At 39.0% G+C, this 18,497-nt stretch overlaps 1 protein-coding gene across 1 annotated transcript in view; it reads left to right on the forward strand.

Annotated features, from left to right (window-relative positions):
- LOC136666455 (rasGAP-activating-like protein 1) overlaps positions 1-18,497 on the forward strand; it is a 96,077-nt gene that overhangs the window by 37,062 nt on the left and 40,518 nt on the right. The window contains exons 6-13 of the mRNA XM_066644635.1: positions 3,450-3,531; positions 4,130-4,270; positions 5,880-5,971; positions 6,085-6,202; positions 6,593-6,746; positions 15,704-15,768; positions 15,881-15,993; positions 16,747-16,939. Coding sequence (XP_066500732.1) covers positions 3,450-3,531; positions 4,130-4,270; positions 5,880-5,971; positions 6,085-6,202; positions 6,593-6,746; positions 15,704-15,768; positions 15,881-15,993; positions 16,747-16,939 — 958 coding nt within the window. The remainder of the gene's footprint in view (positions 1-3,449; positions 3,532-4,129; positions 4,271-5,879; positions 5,972-6,084; positions 6,203-6,592; positions 6,747-15,703; positions 15,769-15,880; positions 15,994-16,746; positions 16,940-18,497) is intronic.

Raw genomic sequence — 18,497 nt, forward strand, 5'->3', positions numbered from 1 at the left:
CAAAGCAAATAGAATGTGTTTTGGGAGTAAACAATTTGAATGCATACTTCTTCAAACTTCCTCATACTTCCTTTTTGAGAACACACAAGCCCAGAATGGGATGCAACCACCCCGACCCTCTGCTACCATCCTCAGGAGGACAGAAATGTCTGCCTCTAGTATGCAGGCTGAATGCATGGGGACTTTTATAGAACTTGACCCTGTATCCCTTGCACATTTCAAAGCACACAGCCTTCTTTTTTGCAGCAGGAGAAGATGTGTTTGGGGGTTGCTAGGCCAGTGTCATTAATGATGGTGGTCAGTGATATTCTGCTGGAGTATGAAAAGAAAGGTTTGTCCAGTAAATTAGTGCACATTTTTTATGATGATGTACAACCCCAATTCCAATGAAATTGAGATATTGTTTAAAACATTAATAAAAACAAAATATGATGATATAAACGTATATTCAATTGAATACACTACAAAGACCAGATTTTACCAGGTGATGTAACACAGTGGTAAACACGCCCCTGTCCCAACTCTTTTGGAACCTGTTGCAGGCCTCAAATTCAAAATGAGTGAATATATGCAAAAGAAAAAAACAATAAAGTTTATCACTAAATATATTGTCTTTGTAGTGTATTAAATTTGTATTTGCAAAAAGTGTATTTGCAAATCATATTCTGTTTTTTTCTGCATTTCTGTTTTTTATGTTTTACACAACATCCCTACTTCATTGCAATTGGGGTTATAGGAAAATTCAATTAAAAAAAACTTTGAACTAAATTTTTCTCTTTGCTGTTATTTACAAAAAAAATCAGAACGGTTTAAAATTGGAAGTCATATGCTCTGAAAATCGGAATTGCCCAATAAAACAGCAATCTCTAGTGAGAGACACTTCAGTGTGGGGTGAGGATCCTTTGACAAAGTCATGGAACCACAAGCAACTGAGCAAGAGTAGGCAAATTTTTTCTTTTTTTTTTCTTTTTTTTTTTTTTTTTATAAGGCAGGCCGTCAGACAATTAAACTGCTGTCTTGCTGTAACACATTAGTCAAGCAGTGAGTGATAGCAAATGTGCCCTTCTAGGCAGGTATGTTTTCCCCCTTTAAGCTCACTATAACATCTTAACTAGGGGAATAGAAATTAGTTGATGGTTCTAATGAAAATTCAGTGACAATCAATGAACAATGACAGAGACAATGACTGTGGAAGCCAGCTAATCCAACTGTGCTGAAGAAAGTTACTACTTTTCATGGGGAAGAGAATGAGAATAGAAAGACACAGGAGCTGCCACAGTTGACATGGGAAGGTGATATGATGCCATTGCTGTTTCTGTGGTTGGTATCACAGAGAGCGTTTCCCATAGTGAGATACCAAAAAAATATTGAAAAAGAAATAGAATGTATATACTAGGGATAACTATGACAAGAAGATATAATTATTTTTAAGGAAAAGTTTGGATAAATAATATTTAAACGCTTTAAAAATATATAGTCTCCAAACAAGATAGACTGTAGTATGCTATCAGATCCAGCCATACAGCATAAATTATAGTGAAAATGAAATAATGTCCTAAACCCCACCTCTAGAAATAATGCCCTGTCATCATCCAAATAAAAGAAAGAGGCACGAGCAAGTGTGTGTATATGTGTTTCTGTGTTTTCATGTTGCATGGCATACCATGGCATTTCTAATGGTGGGAAAGTAATTGCAAAGCTGTCTGGATACTTTCTGCTTGAATGCTCTCTCAGCAGAGCAATGCTGAACACAGCTGCTCCACAGCTTTATGATCAGCAGTATTATATTGCATGGAGCCATACGGAAATGTAATATGTGTCTGGATGTTTGTCAGTGTCAGCCAAGCTCACAAGATATTAAGCCAAGGAATTTGCATACAATACTGTAGTGATGAAAGGTAAAAGTTATTGCACTAGAAAATGACTTGCAGGATTGTTTTTTTCTGGTGATTGTTTTATATTTGTTTGTTTTTTTCCCCATTAATTTTAATTTGCTTATGTTAATTCCAGAAGTTGGTACCCAGTAAACAAGGAACGTCCCTGGACGTTCAAAATAGGTCTAAAAGTAGTCTGTCCGTCAAGGACATATTTTAAACGTCAATGGACATCCAAAATCCATCTTAATAAGTTAAGTGGTGACCTATCGATAACATCAGTAACTTCGCTGGAACAGGAGCGACCTGGTTCGCTGCCTTCACTGGAACAGGAGCAGCCTAGCTCCTCCCCATGTCAGGGACAGGAGTGGCTGCGGAAGCCACTATCTTAGGGACTGGAGAGGCCTGGTTCGCTGCCTTCACAGGAACAGGAGTAGCGGATGCCGCCTTCACAGGGATAGAAGTGGCTGGGGAAGCCACCATCTCACGGACAGAAGCGGCTGGGGAAGCCACCTTCACAGGGACAGGAGTGGCTTGAGGAGCCGCCAGCACTGGGACAGAAGTGGCTAGAGAAGCCACCAGCACTGGGACTGAAACAGCGGGGGATGCCACCGGTGCAGGAACAGGGGTGAGGTGTCGCCTTGAAAGGGCATTCAGATATGCATTGATCCTTGCAATGACTTCTGCAGGGTCAAAGGGCACTGCAGCGACATCCACGGAGACAGGGGGCCCTGCAGTGGTGTCCATGGAGGCAGGGGGCCCTGCAGCAATGTCCATGGAGGCAGGGAGGTACTGGAGTTGTTGAGGGTTTAGGAGGTCTGATAGTTGCACTCGTGAGGAACTTCCTCAGCCAAAAATCCCCAGGAAGTGCACCCCTGAGGTTTGTCCTGAGGTTTGAGGCTAACAGAACCAACCATCAACAACCCAAAAATTTCCCCAGATCCTCCAGTGAGGGAGAGAATCCTGCACGCTGTTTTCGCCGGCTCCACCTCACATTGGAGCAGACACCCTGTCCGGAAGTCGACTCCTCTGAAGTCCTAGACTCGACAATAGCCTGGATTATGGAAACTTGGACTTCACCTAGCCTCTGAAAATAACCGTTTGTGCTACCTTTATTTTGTTGGACATTCTGTCAGGACCGCTCGGACTGATGGAGGCAGACGCAAATGCAAATAACACAAACTTTATTTAAACAAAAGTTAACAGACTTAGAGACAGACATGGATAACATGACAGGACACTTAGACAAAGAAAAACCTAGACAGGGATACTAATACATAGAGGTATAGACAGGGATACTAATACATTGAGGTATAGACAGGGATACTAATACATTGAGGTATAGACAGGGATAATGATACAATGAACTTGACAGAGGAAGACCCAGACAGAAACAGACAGGACAGGGCCAGGGCATGACAGTACTGTACTTCCTTGTATGTATAAAATACTTAGAGAATTTAATGATTGATATAATTGATAAATTGATTATTGATAAATTAATATATAGCAGCACCAATTAATTGAACCAAACTGATATGGTTCTAACTTGTTTATGTTTGTGGTTTATTGTAGAGACTTGGCCCCTCGTGATATTACTGGCACATCAGACCCATTCACCAGAATCCTCTACAAAAACCTCAGTGCAGAGACATCAGTGAGTAAGACTTATTTCACAAACCCATCAAAGCTCTCAAATTAGAGAAGGGTTTTGATTAGTTTTCATGAGTAGGTGCTGTTATGCAGTTATTATTACCACATCTGTGATGTTTATAGCTGCTTCACACATGGCAACAGTCTAACTACAAATGACAGTGAAAGGAAATTAATAAAAACATTAATCCAGTGGAACTGGAACAGAGATATGCTAATGCATCATTAGGGGTCTTGCTCAAGGACTCTAAGACTAAGGTTTTGCCTCAGCGGGACAGCAAGCCCTAGTCTGCTTGCCTTGTAGATGGACTATAACAAACTATGCTAGAAATATGATTGAGGTAAACCAAATGTTTAAATGAAAAGTATTTTCAAATGCAATGATATGCACCCGGTTGCCCTAATCTCAATCTCTGTGCATTTTTATATTGGACTCACATATTGGATTCTTTTATCAATTATCAAGTTATCAATACTTCACAAACTCTCCCATCTAGAGAAAACTGGAAAAAATAACCAAAGTGCATGGGCTCCCACAGGGCTCTGACCAGCACTGGAATATAGTATGTTACAGCATTAAAGTGTGTGTGTGTGTGTTTTAGATTATAAAGAAAACACGCTTTCCGCACTGGGATGAGACCCTGGAGCTGTGTCTCGATGAAGCAGATGAGTGTGACTCAGGATTTGTCAGTCTAGAGGTTTGGGACTGGGACATGGTGGGCAAGAACGACTTCTTAGGCAAGGTACCATCACCTCAGGGTCTTGCACATGTTACATATTCCACATCAAAAACACTTTTATGACCTGACACGCTGCACTGAATTATCTTGTGAGAAAAAAACTTTTTTTAGAATATATATATATATATACAGCTCAAAGCCTAAAAGTATGCTAGAATATTTTTTCACCACTCTGCATGGTCTGTGAGCTTAGGAGTATTTTGGTCAAGGTTTTGCATATATTTTTCACGGTTTACACAAGGCCAGTTAGGCAGGAAACAAGTGCAGAAGTACAAAAGCAAAACAAATAAGTTTTTTTTATGGAACACGGAGAAGCATGTAAAGAAACAAATCACAGACTCAAAACACACTGACTAGAAAACATAAAATTAACCAAAAGCAGGAATGAAGATTACTTAGAGTGAAAACATAAATGAGGAAAACAAAAGAACACAAACAAAACCCAACTACTTTTCAGGGACAAAGACAAAGGTAGTTAACACCACAGCTTGTGGAATGTGAGTCTTCTAGCAATTGACGCTTCACAGATGAGGGGTGTGGTACTGGCAGAAACACAGGGCACAGAGGGATGGGGAGAATGACCAAAGCAAAACAGAGAAACACATGGACAGGGAACAAAAGTGAGTTTGGTTGAAAATAAAACACATTCCTCCACATTTGGACGATGTTTATTTGTGAACCATAGTTTTTAGTGTTTAGCTTGTGCAAAAGAATTTTGAATTTTTTTTAAATTTTTGACAATATTTTAATATATCAAAAAGCAAACAGAATACAATAAAACACTATAGAATATAATTTTATAAAGTTTACATAGTAAAATGCATTTTAAAAATACAGTGATTACATTTCACATACATGTCAATCATTCTAATATTAAGAAAATGTAATAATGATTCAGGAAGTTAACAGCAGTTGGAATAAACAGTTTATTGTAAAGGTTTTTCTTAGTCTTTGGTGGTCCTGAATGTAACCACTCAAACTCATTTGCTTGGGTCATGCATTGCACCCTATACAACCTATCCAGCTACTTCTGCTGCTTATCTATGTTAATCTTCTAATGATCTAGGTGAGCTTATTACTAGAACGTAGGTTTCAAAACCAAGCTTTAAGAATACTTTACACTGAAATAATGTAGGATTTTTCGAGTATCCTTAAATTTTGCTTACTTCAATGTATACTACTGGGGGGAAAAACTGTTAAAATATATTTTTTTAACTTAACAATTTAAAATTGAAAATCCAAGAAAATGACATATTTAATTTTGTTCCCTTCAGAGAGTTTTTTTATTATTTTATTATATTGTATTTATTCATTTTAGAAAATCAACAGAAGATGCCATTTGACCAGGCATGAGATGTCCTTTTGACCAGCTTCCATAAAAAACTGCATTAAAAAAGAAAAAGAAAGTGTGCAAAATTTGTGAAAACATGCCCTAATTACAATTGCGTTATGCAAAAGATCTGTTAGTTTATTCTCACAGTCATTTAACAAAGGATATTGAAATACGTTCAGACAACTATGTAATCAGCTTTGTATTGCTTATTAGCATCAGTGAACCTTTGTGGATACTCCTGTGGCTGTAGAACCATGTCTGCTTTTTGTGTTTGTGTAGGTGGAGATCCCCCTGTCTTGCCTGAAAAGAACTCCTCTGCTCCAAGGCTGGTTCCGTCTGTTGCCCCTGGGAAACACAGGAGATGATACTTGGTTAGATAAAGACTATGAATGTGACACTTGGGCATGAAGTTCATTAGCAAATGAGTCACTGTGTATGTGCATCTCTCATTACTCATTTCTCTCTCTCTCTCTCTCTCTCTCAGGGGTAAGCTGGGGGCATTGAGGCTGAAGGTTTGTTTGGCTGAGGAGAGGATTCTACCCTCTCTCTACTATCAGCCTCTTATAGATATGCTAGTGGAAGCCATCATCTCACCTGCAGAGGTAAATGAAGGCACACAGGTAGAGAAATTAAAAATATAAAGCTGCACCATATAAACTCAATCCCAGTTCTAACATAGCAAGTCCATGTAAAGTGCTTGGTATATACATATATCATCAGTTGAACTCTATATTTATACTATATTGGATATATTGGCTCTGTCATTGGCACATGGAACCTAAATTGGCTAGGAGTGTTAGAGAGCTTAAATGGCTTTGCAGTTTTCTACTGCACCACTCAGCAAAATGCTAGCCGTTTTCTTAGAGGAAGCATGTGCCACTTTGGTAACATTGTGTGATTGGTCAAGTCCTTGTTCCTGGGGGTGGTGATGGGTGATGGAGTTCTACCTCTTGCATGGTGAAAATTGATTGGTCTTCCTCTCTGTCTATCAGGTAGATGACCCAACCCCACTGACCCTACTAGAGGAAGTGACCACTGTAGATAGCCGGCAGGATGTTTCCATGATGCTGGTGAAGATCTATCTTGGCCAAGGCTTAGTTGTGCCATTCTTGGACTACCTCAACACCAGAGAAGTGCACCAAACAAGTGTGTTGGTGTGTGTGCGTGTGTGTGTGTGTGTGCCCATGCTCATGTGTTTGCGTAAAAATATGTGTCTTGTGCCTAGTGCACATTGCTGCACTAATGAGCAGACAACTCAAAATGATCTGGAATTATCTCACAAGATCAATAAAGCTTCATTTCGATTCCCAGTTAATACAGCCTGTTGTATGCTGTGCTATTACGGTAAAAGAACGTAGGTTACCGCATGGACGTGAGAATGTAGGCACTTAAGACTATAATATGCTTAATTCAAATGTTTGTGTGTAAGTATTAAGCATATATATTAAATATGTTATAATTGTTCACTGTGTTTTGGGGTGTAATTTGTCTGGTATGGCGACCTCCTGTCAGAACACAAGCACAGAAACCTTCCCTCGTGCGCAGGGAGAGAGAGTTTGGGCCACCGTCTTGACTGTCCTTGAACAAGGAGGGGTTTTCTTCACTCAAAGTGTATTTCCTCCTGGGAAATGTTCTCCCAAGTCTTACATGGATTGACATGGATTTTCCTCAAACTAAATTATTTTTTCAGCTCACAAATTTTGGATGGGATCCAATGCCATAGATCAGGCTGCTGCTCTTAATAAATAAACACCCTCAAATGCGGAACCTTTCCCGCCTTGCATCAAGTGATTCTGGATAGGCTCCAGACACAATGCGAGTCTGAATTGAAAAAGGGTTACAGAGAACGAATGAATGAATGTGCAGAATTAAAATGTTCTAACTTTCACATTGTTACAAGCCTTCCATTGTACTAATGGGTTAAGTGCAATATGTTTACAGTTCAGCATTTGGAGTATTTATTTATTTACTATTTTAAAATCTTAATCTATCTTTGTACTCTTTCTGCATAACTTTTCTTAATAACTACACTATTACACAATGTGTAGCAATCCTGATTGCTTAATTCTAAGTAAGTATCGGTATCTGCAAGTACAAAAATACAGATACTCGTACTCAGTTGGAAAAATATGGTATTCATGCATCCCTATTTGAGATAATGATAAATTTTGCCTTATACTTATAAAAGACAAACATGAAAAGCATTCATTCATTCATTCATTCATTATCTGTAACCGCTTATCCAGTTCAGGGTGGGTCCAGAGCCTACCTGGAATCACTGGGCGCAAGGCGGGAATACACCCTGGAGGGGGCGCCAGTCCTTCACAAGGCAACAAAGACACACATACACATTCACTCACACACTTTGGTGTCGCCAATCCACCTACCAACGTGTTTTTGGACCATGGGAGGAAACCGGAGCACCCAGAGGAAACCCACGCAGACATGGGGAGAACACACCAACTCCTCACAGACAGTCACCCAGAGTGGGAATCGAACCCACAACCTCCAGGTCCCTGGAGCTGTGTGACTGCGACACTACCTGCTGTGCCACCATGCCGCCCACATGAAAAAAAAACAAACAAAAAACCAACAAACAAAACAAAAACTAGCCGCTCACACTTTGAACATTGCTGCTTAAAGGTGAGTCTTTAGCTGCTTTAGTGATCACAGAATCAATAAATGTTAAAGCAGCAGGAGTCCCACTGTTTAGGAGCAAGAATTTCAAATGTTCCATCCTCATACTTTACTAGACTAGAATGAGGAATAGTCAATTAGGCCAGCTTATTCAACCTGAGCGAACATGCTGATAAGTAAAGGTAAAGTAGATAAACTATATACAAAGGGGAATGTGGCATTACTTTTGGCAGTGACTATTGTCGCTGGCCAAAGAAAACATCTATCTAAATTTTTTGTCAGTTTTTACTATAACACAGCAGCTACATTCATGTGAAAATGTTAGGACACCCCATGACAATTTTTGTGTTTTTGAACATAATTAAACATATAGACATTTGAGCTTCATTTGAACAGTATTGAGAGATGGGGCGTATATAACTAAACATATAAACCTGAAGAAGTTACATATAAATATAGCTGTAAAATGTAATGAACAAAATGAGGAAAAGTTAGGACACCCTATGCCCTAATAGTTGGTATTTCCCCCTTTGGCTGAAATGACCTCAATTAGATGTTTCCTGTAACCATCTACCAGTCTCCAACATTGACTGAGAGGTGGATTTTCCCATTCCTCCATGCAGAATTCTTTCAGCTTTGTGATATTTGAGCGGTCTCTTGAATGCATAGATCACCCCACAGCATCTCAGTAGGAATAAGATCCGGGCTCTGATTTGGCCATACCAGAACTCTCCATTTCTTAGTTTTGAGCCATTACTTGTGAATTTATTGGAATGTTTTGGGTCATGGTCATGTTGCATGGTCCATGTCCACTTCAGATAATCTCACATTTTCCTCAAGCACCCTCTGGTACAGTGAAGAGTTCATAGTAGATTCTATGATGGAGAGCTTGCCAGGCCCTGCTGCAGCAATATAGCCCCAAACCATGACTTTTCCACCTCTGACATGGGGTTCTTGTGCTCAAATGCTGTGTTGGTTTGCACCAGACCTGTCTTCTGTTACTGTGCCCAAATAATTCAGCTTTTTTATTCATCTGTGCAAAGTGCATTGTTCAAGAAGTCCTGTTCTTTTTCTAGGTGCTCTCTGGCAAATTTTAGTCTTGCTCTGATGTCTTTTTGACAGCATGGGTTTTTTCCTTGCACAAACCTCCTATAAAAGTCAAACTTGTGCAGTCTTTTCCTGATGGTAGATATATGTAATCCTAACCCTTGACATCAATTGTGGCAAGAGCCACTTGTAAGTCCCGTTATGACATTTTAGGATTGTTGGAGACTTCTTCATGCATCTTGTGTTCTGCTCTTGGGCTGAATTTGTTAGGATGGCCTAACCTGGCAATTGGTTTAAAGGTTCTCCACTTGTAAATTATTTTCTGAACAGTGGAATGGCTGATTTCTAATTGTTTTGATATCTTTTTACATTTTCTCCCAGACTCATATACATCTATAACCTTTCTGAAGGCGTCAGAAAGCTCTTTAGATCTCGCCATGGTGATAACACTCACTTCAACAATCAAGGGCAAATCAAACTAATGTCTGCAGTTTAAATAAGACTGCCTCCTCCAATGTCCTCGTTAATGATAGTCTAATCATTTGCAGCTGATGTGGTGTATCTGATTCTAAATATAGACATTTTAAATAGGAAAAAATGTGGGGGTGTCCTAACATTGTCCTCACAAGAAATGTACATTTTTATTCATTACATTTTACAACTTATGTTTATAAGTAATTTCTTCAGTTTTATTTGTTTAGTTATATAAGCTCCATCTCTCAAAACTGTTCAAATGAAGCTCATATGTTTAAAAATGTTCTCTCTTTAACAAAGGTTTTCATAGGGTGTCCTAAATTTTTCACATGTATGCTTCACATTGTGTGAAAATTTAATAATAAATGGACCAATAGAAATGCTTTCCTCAGCATTTGAGTACAGAGCCCACCCAGTTTTTGGACTGTGGAAGGAAACCAGACCACCCGGAGGAAACCCACACAGACACGGGGAGAACACACCAACTCCTCATAGTCACCCGGAGTGGGATTTGAACTCACAACCTCCAGGCCCCTAGAGCTGTGTGACTGCCACACTACCTGCCACTCTCTCTTGTCTCATTGCTTGCTGGAAAATGCTCTGATGTGTAAATGGGTAAGAAACTAATGGTGCTTTTCCATTGTGTGGGACCTGCTAGACTCTGACAGTGGTAACATTAAGAATGCTCATTGTGTATTTGTTTTTTCTTTTTTCATCTAGTTCCAAGAGCATTTGAAAATTTGCAAAACACCTTGGCATAATTTTACTAGCTGCAGTTGTAAGTTGGAAATAAACCCAAAATTTTGCTGTAACTTGGAGATTTTACAAACAGCTGCTTTGTCCTGGAGGTCTCCAGATTGTTGTAACTGACAAGTCTCTGCAAGCTTTACACATCGTATTTTGTCCATACTTAACTCAGCTGGGACCATGAGCAAATAGGAACTTAGAAAGTGCCCAGTTTCATGTACCAGGTACCAAATTTGTCATATAGCAAATAAGTATAGTGAAGCTGAGCTGAATGCAGTAGGTACCATGCAGTGGAAAACTGCCAGAAGCATCTCAGTCCGAAATGGCCTATTTTAGTGCATGAGCCATGTCTGACAAATAGAATCTGAAGGTGTTTGCATGGTGAATAGACCTCTAAATATTGAAAAGCTTGAACATGTTTGAGGATGTTGCTCTATTTCTTCTTCACGGGTTTGGGATGGGCGGTGTCCACATTTTTCATATTGTCTCAAAATATTATTGATGTATTACCGTGGAGAGGCTGCGCTGAACCTTATATCTGTGAGCACAAAGTCAAGTGAATTTAGTTAAACACAGTCCGACTGCACACCAACACAAGTGTTAATAATAAAAACCCGTTTCTGAGAGAGCAAATTTCAGCAACCAGTGCTGGAGGAACAGAAACGTTTGAAAATAAGCAAAATAAGATGGTTTACACTATTAGGAAGCACAGCTGGTGCTAACAGACACTTGTCGAGAGACATCAGTATACTTCATACCTTGCAGAGAGATATCAGTATGTTACTATTGGTTCTCATAAATCTTTTTTGGCCCCAGTAGATTGTGGTGTTCTTCAGGGATCTGTCCTTTGGCCTTTGCTTTTTATTACTTATATTTCTCCTCTTGGTCAGATCATCCACAAACATGATTTAAAATTCCACTGCTATGATGACGATATCCAAATCTACATCAGTACTTCTTTCCTCGCTGCCTCTGCCCAGGCTTTGAGTACATGCATTATGGAGTTTTATTAGTTGGAACGAAGAACACTTTCTCTTTTATCAAATTTCTCAGTTCATATTGATGGTGCTGATATTAAGTCAGCCCATTCCGTTAAGAATTTTGGCTGCCTCCTAGATTCGAGTCTCTTTCTTGACTCTCATGTTAATCTTGTCACTAAAACTGCGTTTTATCACCTATTGAATATTGCATGCTTGCTTCCCATGCTTAGTGACAGTGATGCTAAAATGTTAGTGAATGCTTTGATTTTTTCTCAGTATTGATTATTACAATTCACTGTTCTACGGACTTCCAGTCAAACTGTTAAACTGTCGTCAATACATCCAGAATTGTGCAGCTAGGGTTACCTCCACTAAGTGTACAGCACATATTACACCTGTTCTCCAGCAGCTGCATTGGCTTCCTATTGACTTTAGAATTAAATTCAAAATTCTTCTTCTCACCTTCAAGGCTCTACATGGTCTGGCTCCTTCATATCTGTCTGGAATAATTTCTTTGTATTATCCTTCCCGCTGTCTCCACTCATCAACCTCTGGTCTCCTTACTGTCCCCTCAACTAAAGGTTCTACCCTCAGTGACAGATCTTTCAGTGTTGCTGCCCCTAAACTTTGTAACTCTTACTCCTCTTCTTTGCAACTGTTCAACTTTATCTTCTTTCAGATCACTGCTAAAAACATATCTTTTTTCCACATTTTACTCCCAGTAATTTATTTCTTTGGGATTTTTTTCCCTCCTCTTCCCTTTATGTAAAACGTCCTTGGGTTTAGGAAAAACGCTATATAAGTTGAACTTATTATTATTATTATTGTGGTTTAGCACACCACAGCAGACTTCTCAGCGAACTGAGGCAAAACACACATATTTAGAGGATAAAGCCATATACTTGTGAGCACTATGTCAAGTGAAGGACTTTCTGAGAAATTTGTCTGTTTAAAGCTTTCTTCTTTCTTAAACTCAGCGTTAAACTTACAACTGAAGTGGGCTACTGGGCTTGTGTTTTTCCCCACCCGTTTCCAGACCGTGACATCAGCAGTCATTGAGTTCCCACAGCACCCCCTCCCTGTGGCTCTCTTAAATGCACATGAACATTTTAGCCAAATTTTAACGACACAGAACAGAAATTTGACAAACCACACACACATCATAATTACCGCCCTCATTTTGAGATACCATCCACATTTTTAAATATGGTATACAGTATTATCATTATACCACCCAACCCTACTGCAGGTGAGTAAAATTGACTTATGCTGTTTCAGGTGTATTACTTAAGGTGGAACTGACGCTGACCGCTAACATGAAACTACTACATTCTACTACTGAACCTACTTTCCATGGAAGTAAACGCATACCGCAGCGGTATTGTCACACAGCTCTTGGGACCTGGAGGTTGTGGGTTCGATTCCTGCTCCGGGTGACTGTCTGTGAGGAGTTTGGTGTGTTCTCTCCGTGTCTGCGTGGGTTTCCTCCGGGTGCTCCGGTTTCCTCCCACAGTCTGAAAACACAGGTTGATTGGTAGGTTTATTGGTGACTCAAAGGTGAATGTGTGAGTGTGTGTGTTGCCCTGTGAAGGACTGGCGGCCCCTCCAGGGTGTATTCCTGCCTTGCGCCCAATGATTCCAGGTAGGCTCTGGACCCACCGTGACCCTGAATTGGATAAGCGGTTACAGATAATGGATGGATGGATAGTAATTTAAACAGTGAAAATCACCTTACAGACAAGTTATATGTCAACCACTTATGTGGTGCAGTCAAATTCTTACTCCAATATACCACTCAAACCATTCCACCTTAAAAGATGAGGTGCTTCTTAATGAAAACAAACTAGAGGGGAGTTTGTTTTTCTGTGAGAACAGTAGTTCTCCAGAATGTGTTGTTGCTTTTAAGAAGGTTTTTAACCTTATCAAATAAAATTATTATTATTTTTTTTTTTTTGAAAGCAATGATATGCAACCACCTGTGGATACATTTGGAAAATGTAATGCTAGTCTTTCCAAAAAAACATATTTGGTTAAGACTCCTCTAGTCCTGTGTATTTTGTTGTTTAATGCATGAAACTGACTTAAATTCTTTTATTTCCACATGGAATTATCTAATCCAATGGAATTTAACTAATTACAATCAATACACAACATTTGTGCATTATATTCAGTTTTGTGTGGAAATAACAACTAGTAAGTAAATTGACCACTTTTTTCAATGTTTGAACATAAGTGCTATCAAAAACTTTCCTCCAGGCTTTCAGCATGTTGGTCTGGTGTAGTTATTTGATTACTGGATTTCTTTGGGCAGAAACTGTTCTAAGCGTAGGCGACATATCACCCCTGTTCTGCTATATTTATCATCCTCTGGCTGTCCAATTACTCTCCTCTCATACAGTCATCTCACAAAGCCTGCTCATTAATTAAGTTTCTTCCATTCTGCCTACCCACTCCTGTGAGTGCATCTATGTGTGTGTGTGTGTGTGTGTGTGTTTGTGTTTCTGTTAATTTTACTGTGAATGTGTGCATGTCATTGTGTATGTGTGAGGTTGTGAGTGCCTGTGAAACTCTGTGTTTTACGTTGCATTGAGCTGCTGACAAACAATGTGCCCTTAGTTTCCATAGCAACGCTAGAGGAAGTGACTTTAAAGGGGAGCAGGTTGATTGTAAAATCAGAATAGCTGCTAGGGAATAAGTGATGTGAGAGACAGAAAGCCAGGAATCAGACAACATTAGTTAATTAGGACTTGACATGCTAATAAGGTACTGTTCAAATTTAGTATTCATTCATTGTCTGTAACCACTTATCTAATTCTAGGTCTCGATTCTGGTACCCAGAATCACTGTTCGAATGGCAGGGATACACCCTGGAGGGGGCACCAGACCTTCACAGGGCAACATCCACTCACCCATTCACTAAGACCTATGGACACTTTTGAGTACTCAATCCTCCTGCTCCGGGTGACTGTCTGTGAGGAGTTGGTGTGTTCTCCCTGTGTCCGCGTGGGTTTCCTCCGGGTGTGCCGTTTTCCTCCCACAGTCCAAAAACACACTCTGGTAGGTGGATTGGCGACTCAAAAGTGTCTGTAGGTGTGAGTGTGTAAGTGAATGTGTGAGTGTGTTTTACACTGTGAAGGAATGGCGCCCCCTCCAGAGTGTATTCCTACATTGCACCCAATGATTCCAGGCAGGCTATGGACCCACCGTGACACTGACCTGGATAAGCAGTTACAGAAAATGAATGGATGGATGGAGTACTCAATCCACCCTAACATAGCACTCAAAATAAGTGATTTTTGGACTAATGGTTGGAGAAGACTGAATTAGGACTGAAAGGTCATTGGTATGATTCCCAAGACTCGCAGGAAAAAATCCGAACCCACAACTGTTCCCCAAGCACTGGGGATGGCTGCCTGCCATTCTGGGTTTGTGTTCAATCCAAAAGGGGTTAAATCCAAAAGAAAGATTTCTATTTATGTTGTACAATGACAAATAATTGCACAGTTTAGTCAATTAAAAAGGTTTAATGTATGATCCTGAGACTAAGTTCCTCATGATTTTTTTTTTCTGTCTGTTATACACACCATAAACTTTTGAAAAAATATTTCTAGCATCACTAGCACAATGTTTTGCAGGGGGTGGATGTTAAAAAACAAAATTTTCCCCATACCCAAACTAAACAAGGAAAATATTGTTCAGCTGTTCTTAATTATTTGTAATTTACATATTTATAATTAGGAACAGCTGAACACTTTGTTTCTCCTGTGGCTGTATGACAACCAGTTTGCTTGTGTTTCAGCCATGGGAATTGTATTGAGTTTGACTGCTTCCTTGTGGCCAAATCTGGTGCAGCATGCTAATTCTTAGCACCTAGCTCCTCAAAAGAAGCAGAAGAAACATGGATCTTCATCTCAGGAATATAAATTAAACTTCTTTACTCACCTTGACCCTTAGGGCTTCCTTAAATCTTAGCCTAGCTTAAGGTTTTAACTTATGGTTTTCACTTTTTCCACCTCTGCCTTTATGTGGTTGAATAGAGTCCAATCCTCACATTGTTAGGCCCCAGTCATGATTTTCTTTTTTTTTTTTTTTTTTTTTAAAAAACTCTATTAGGAACAAAAAGACCAGAAAAAACAACTGTATAAATATTATATTTAAGATGTGATTTTGAATTTCAAGATTCTCTCTTCTGTTTTTTGCATGTGTTCTTCCTTATAGCTGATCCAAATACATTGTTTCGTTCCAATTCACTGGCCTCCAAAGCCATGGAGCAGTTTATGAAGGTATGTATTTCAATTATTATTAGATGAGTACACTCAACAATGAAACACTTGAAAATATTTTTTTGATTTGTGTATGATTGTCTGTGCATGTTCATGTTCACTTTATTGGTAGGCTGTTGGAATGATATATCTGCATGAGGTTTTGAAACCCATAATCAACCGCATCTTTGAGGAGAAGAAATACATTGAGCTTGATCCCTGCAAGATAAACCTCAGCCGCTCCAGGTATACAACTGATTCACACAAACACACACACACACATGCACACGCTCACAGGCAAGTAAACATTCATAGTTGTAGAATTGTCTGCCTTGTTGAAAAGATACCTCACACAATGTAGAATAAGTAGAAAATATGTTGGGATGAGCTGTTTCCTAGCAACAAAAGGATCACCCTCAGTTGCTGCATTTGACAAGTCCAAACCTCTAGAGTCCTCTGACACAGCTCTACTGGTTATAGTGTAGATAAAAGCAGGTGATGGAGGAGTTATGGGATTGTGTCTTTGTTTAACATAGATAATAAATAATTAGAAATATAAAACAAGCAAGGCCCGTGTGGGACAACAGATCCATAAAATATATTGTGTGTTTTACAGTGACTTGAATTATCAGACTTGAGAAAAGGATCTATCAGTTACATAAACACCCACTACAAACTGTTTTAAAACATTTGGTCTGAAAAAGTGTACTCTTGGACTTTCTGTTGAAAATAAACAATTTATATTTTCTGTATAATTTGAGAATAACAGTTACTCTTTTCACTATGTTGAAATGTAGTCATTAATTGATTAAGAGAAATTGTCCAAAACTACATGAAAAAACTTGTCATATTGTCTTCCATTACAAATTCTGCATTTTTTCCTATATTCTGCAAAGTAGTGGTTAAGGAGATAAGTGTGTCCTGTTCTCAATAATGTAGACTGCATCTTATGATTCTTTCTCTCTCTGTCTCTCTCACGCTCTCTCTCTCACTCTCTAGACGAATCTCATTTAAAGGTTCTGCATCTGAAGCGGAGGTAAGAGAGAGCAGTGTCGGGATGTTACAGATGTATCTCAGCTGCATCATGGAAGCCATTGTCAACTCCGTATCCCAGTGTCCACCTGCCATGAGAGTTGTCTTTAAGCAGCTCCATAAACGAGTGGAGGAGCAGTTTCCAGAGCCAGAAAATGAGGTTAGACCCAGATTTGTGTTCTGACTAGGTGTTATTGCTCATGATGTAGTTTAGTAGCATGCATGTTATTGTAACTGTTACTGCACTTTAACTGCTTTGTTAATTTATAAATAAAGAGTAAATAATGATAAAATGTTGTTACCCCCCCACCTTGACTAAGTGATTTTCTGTGGGGGGATGACTACTACCTGTTGACAAATGATCAAGTCTATACCAAGTACTCCAAACTGCAGAACCAGAAATCCATTGGGAGGAGTCAGACAACATCCAACCATGTAGGACGTTATGCTTAGGATTAGGATTAGGTTTAGGTTTAGATTGTACCTCCCACTGGGAGGAGTCTGTTGTAGTTGAATCAATGAAAACATGATGAGGGAGGTGCTGGATCAGATCCTATGGATGGCTTGTTCTGCAGCACCAGCCTTCTCAGTCTGTAGGCCTTAGAGTTTGGGCTGTGCAATTCCGTTTTAAGCCAGAAAAAGAAAAATCCGGAAGAATAAAAATCCTAACAAACACAATGGGTTTATTTGCACTGTAGTGCTCAAAATAAAAATCCTAACAAACAGTAGGTTTCCTTGCACTCTAGTGCTTGGAGCCCTAATTATTTAGTTAGACACCTAACTAGTTAGACACCTACCTAAAATGGATCCTGGAGACATATTTGATAAATAGCAGGAAGAGGTGCAGTGATGTTATCCTTAACATTTTAACAGTTAATAAACTGTTAAAATGTTAAGGATAACATTACTGCACCTCTTCCTGCTATTTATCAAATATGTCTCCAGGATCCATTTCCCAAGGCTTTTGATTTCAAGTCATGTAAACTTTATACCTCCTAATAAACAGCCATATATTCAACTCCTCATATGGTCCTCCCTCTCCTTTGTCACAAGTATAATGCTAGCCAGCATGGGCATCTGTTAGCTGACATAACAGATTAAGGCATTTAGCTATCTCCTCCTACATTTTTTGTGACTGGGTGTGACCTAGTTGTCAGATGGAATTGGAAATAACTAAACTGGAAGAAAATTGTGTTAAAAATAATATAAATATATAAATAAATGTAATATTATTTACATTTATTAATCATATGATAATTATAATAGAAAATAAATTTCCTAAAATTATTAGTCAGGAAATATTTTAGTATTGAGGATGTTAAACTGCTGCTGTAATACTCTTTTCTTAACAGGAGTTTTAATAAGCTGATGAACTTTATCTGTGCAGTTACCATGACAACTTCAGTAAGGCTCAAATTTAGGTCAATTACTATTACAAAAACAACAGTTCCTGAGTTAAGATATTTCTGTAATATGGCCCTTGGCCCTAACAAGTCTGTTTATAAGACTGGCTGCCTTTGTTCCAACATCTAGTTTGAAAGAAGCTGATACTGTAATGGAGACAAACTTCTTGCTACTACGGTTCATTTTAGTGGGTTGCACATTATCTTACACTCTGCACATAAAAGAGATTACTGAGTGCCTGTTAATGAGCATAAAGTTTATAAGCACAGTGAATTAGAGATATGGGTGAGGTTAAAGACATACAAAACAGACAG

The sequence above is a fragment of the Hoplias malabaricus genome, chromosome 14 (genome assembly GCF_029633855.1).
Source record: "Hoplias malabaricus isolate fHopMal1 chromosome 14, fHopMal1.hap1, whole genome shotgun sequence".
NCBI classification, from domain to species: domain Eukaryota; kingdom Metazoa; phylum Chordata; class Actinopteri; order Characiformes; family Erythrinidae; genus Hoplias; species Hoplias malabaricus.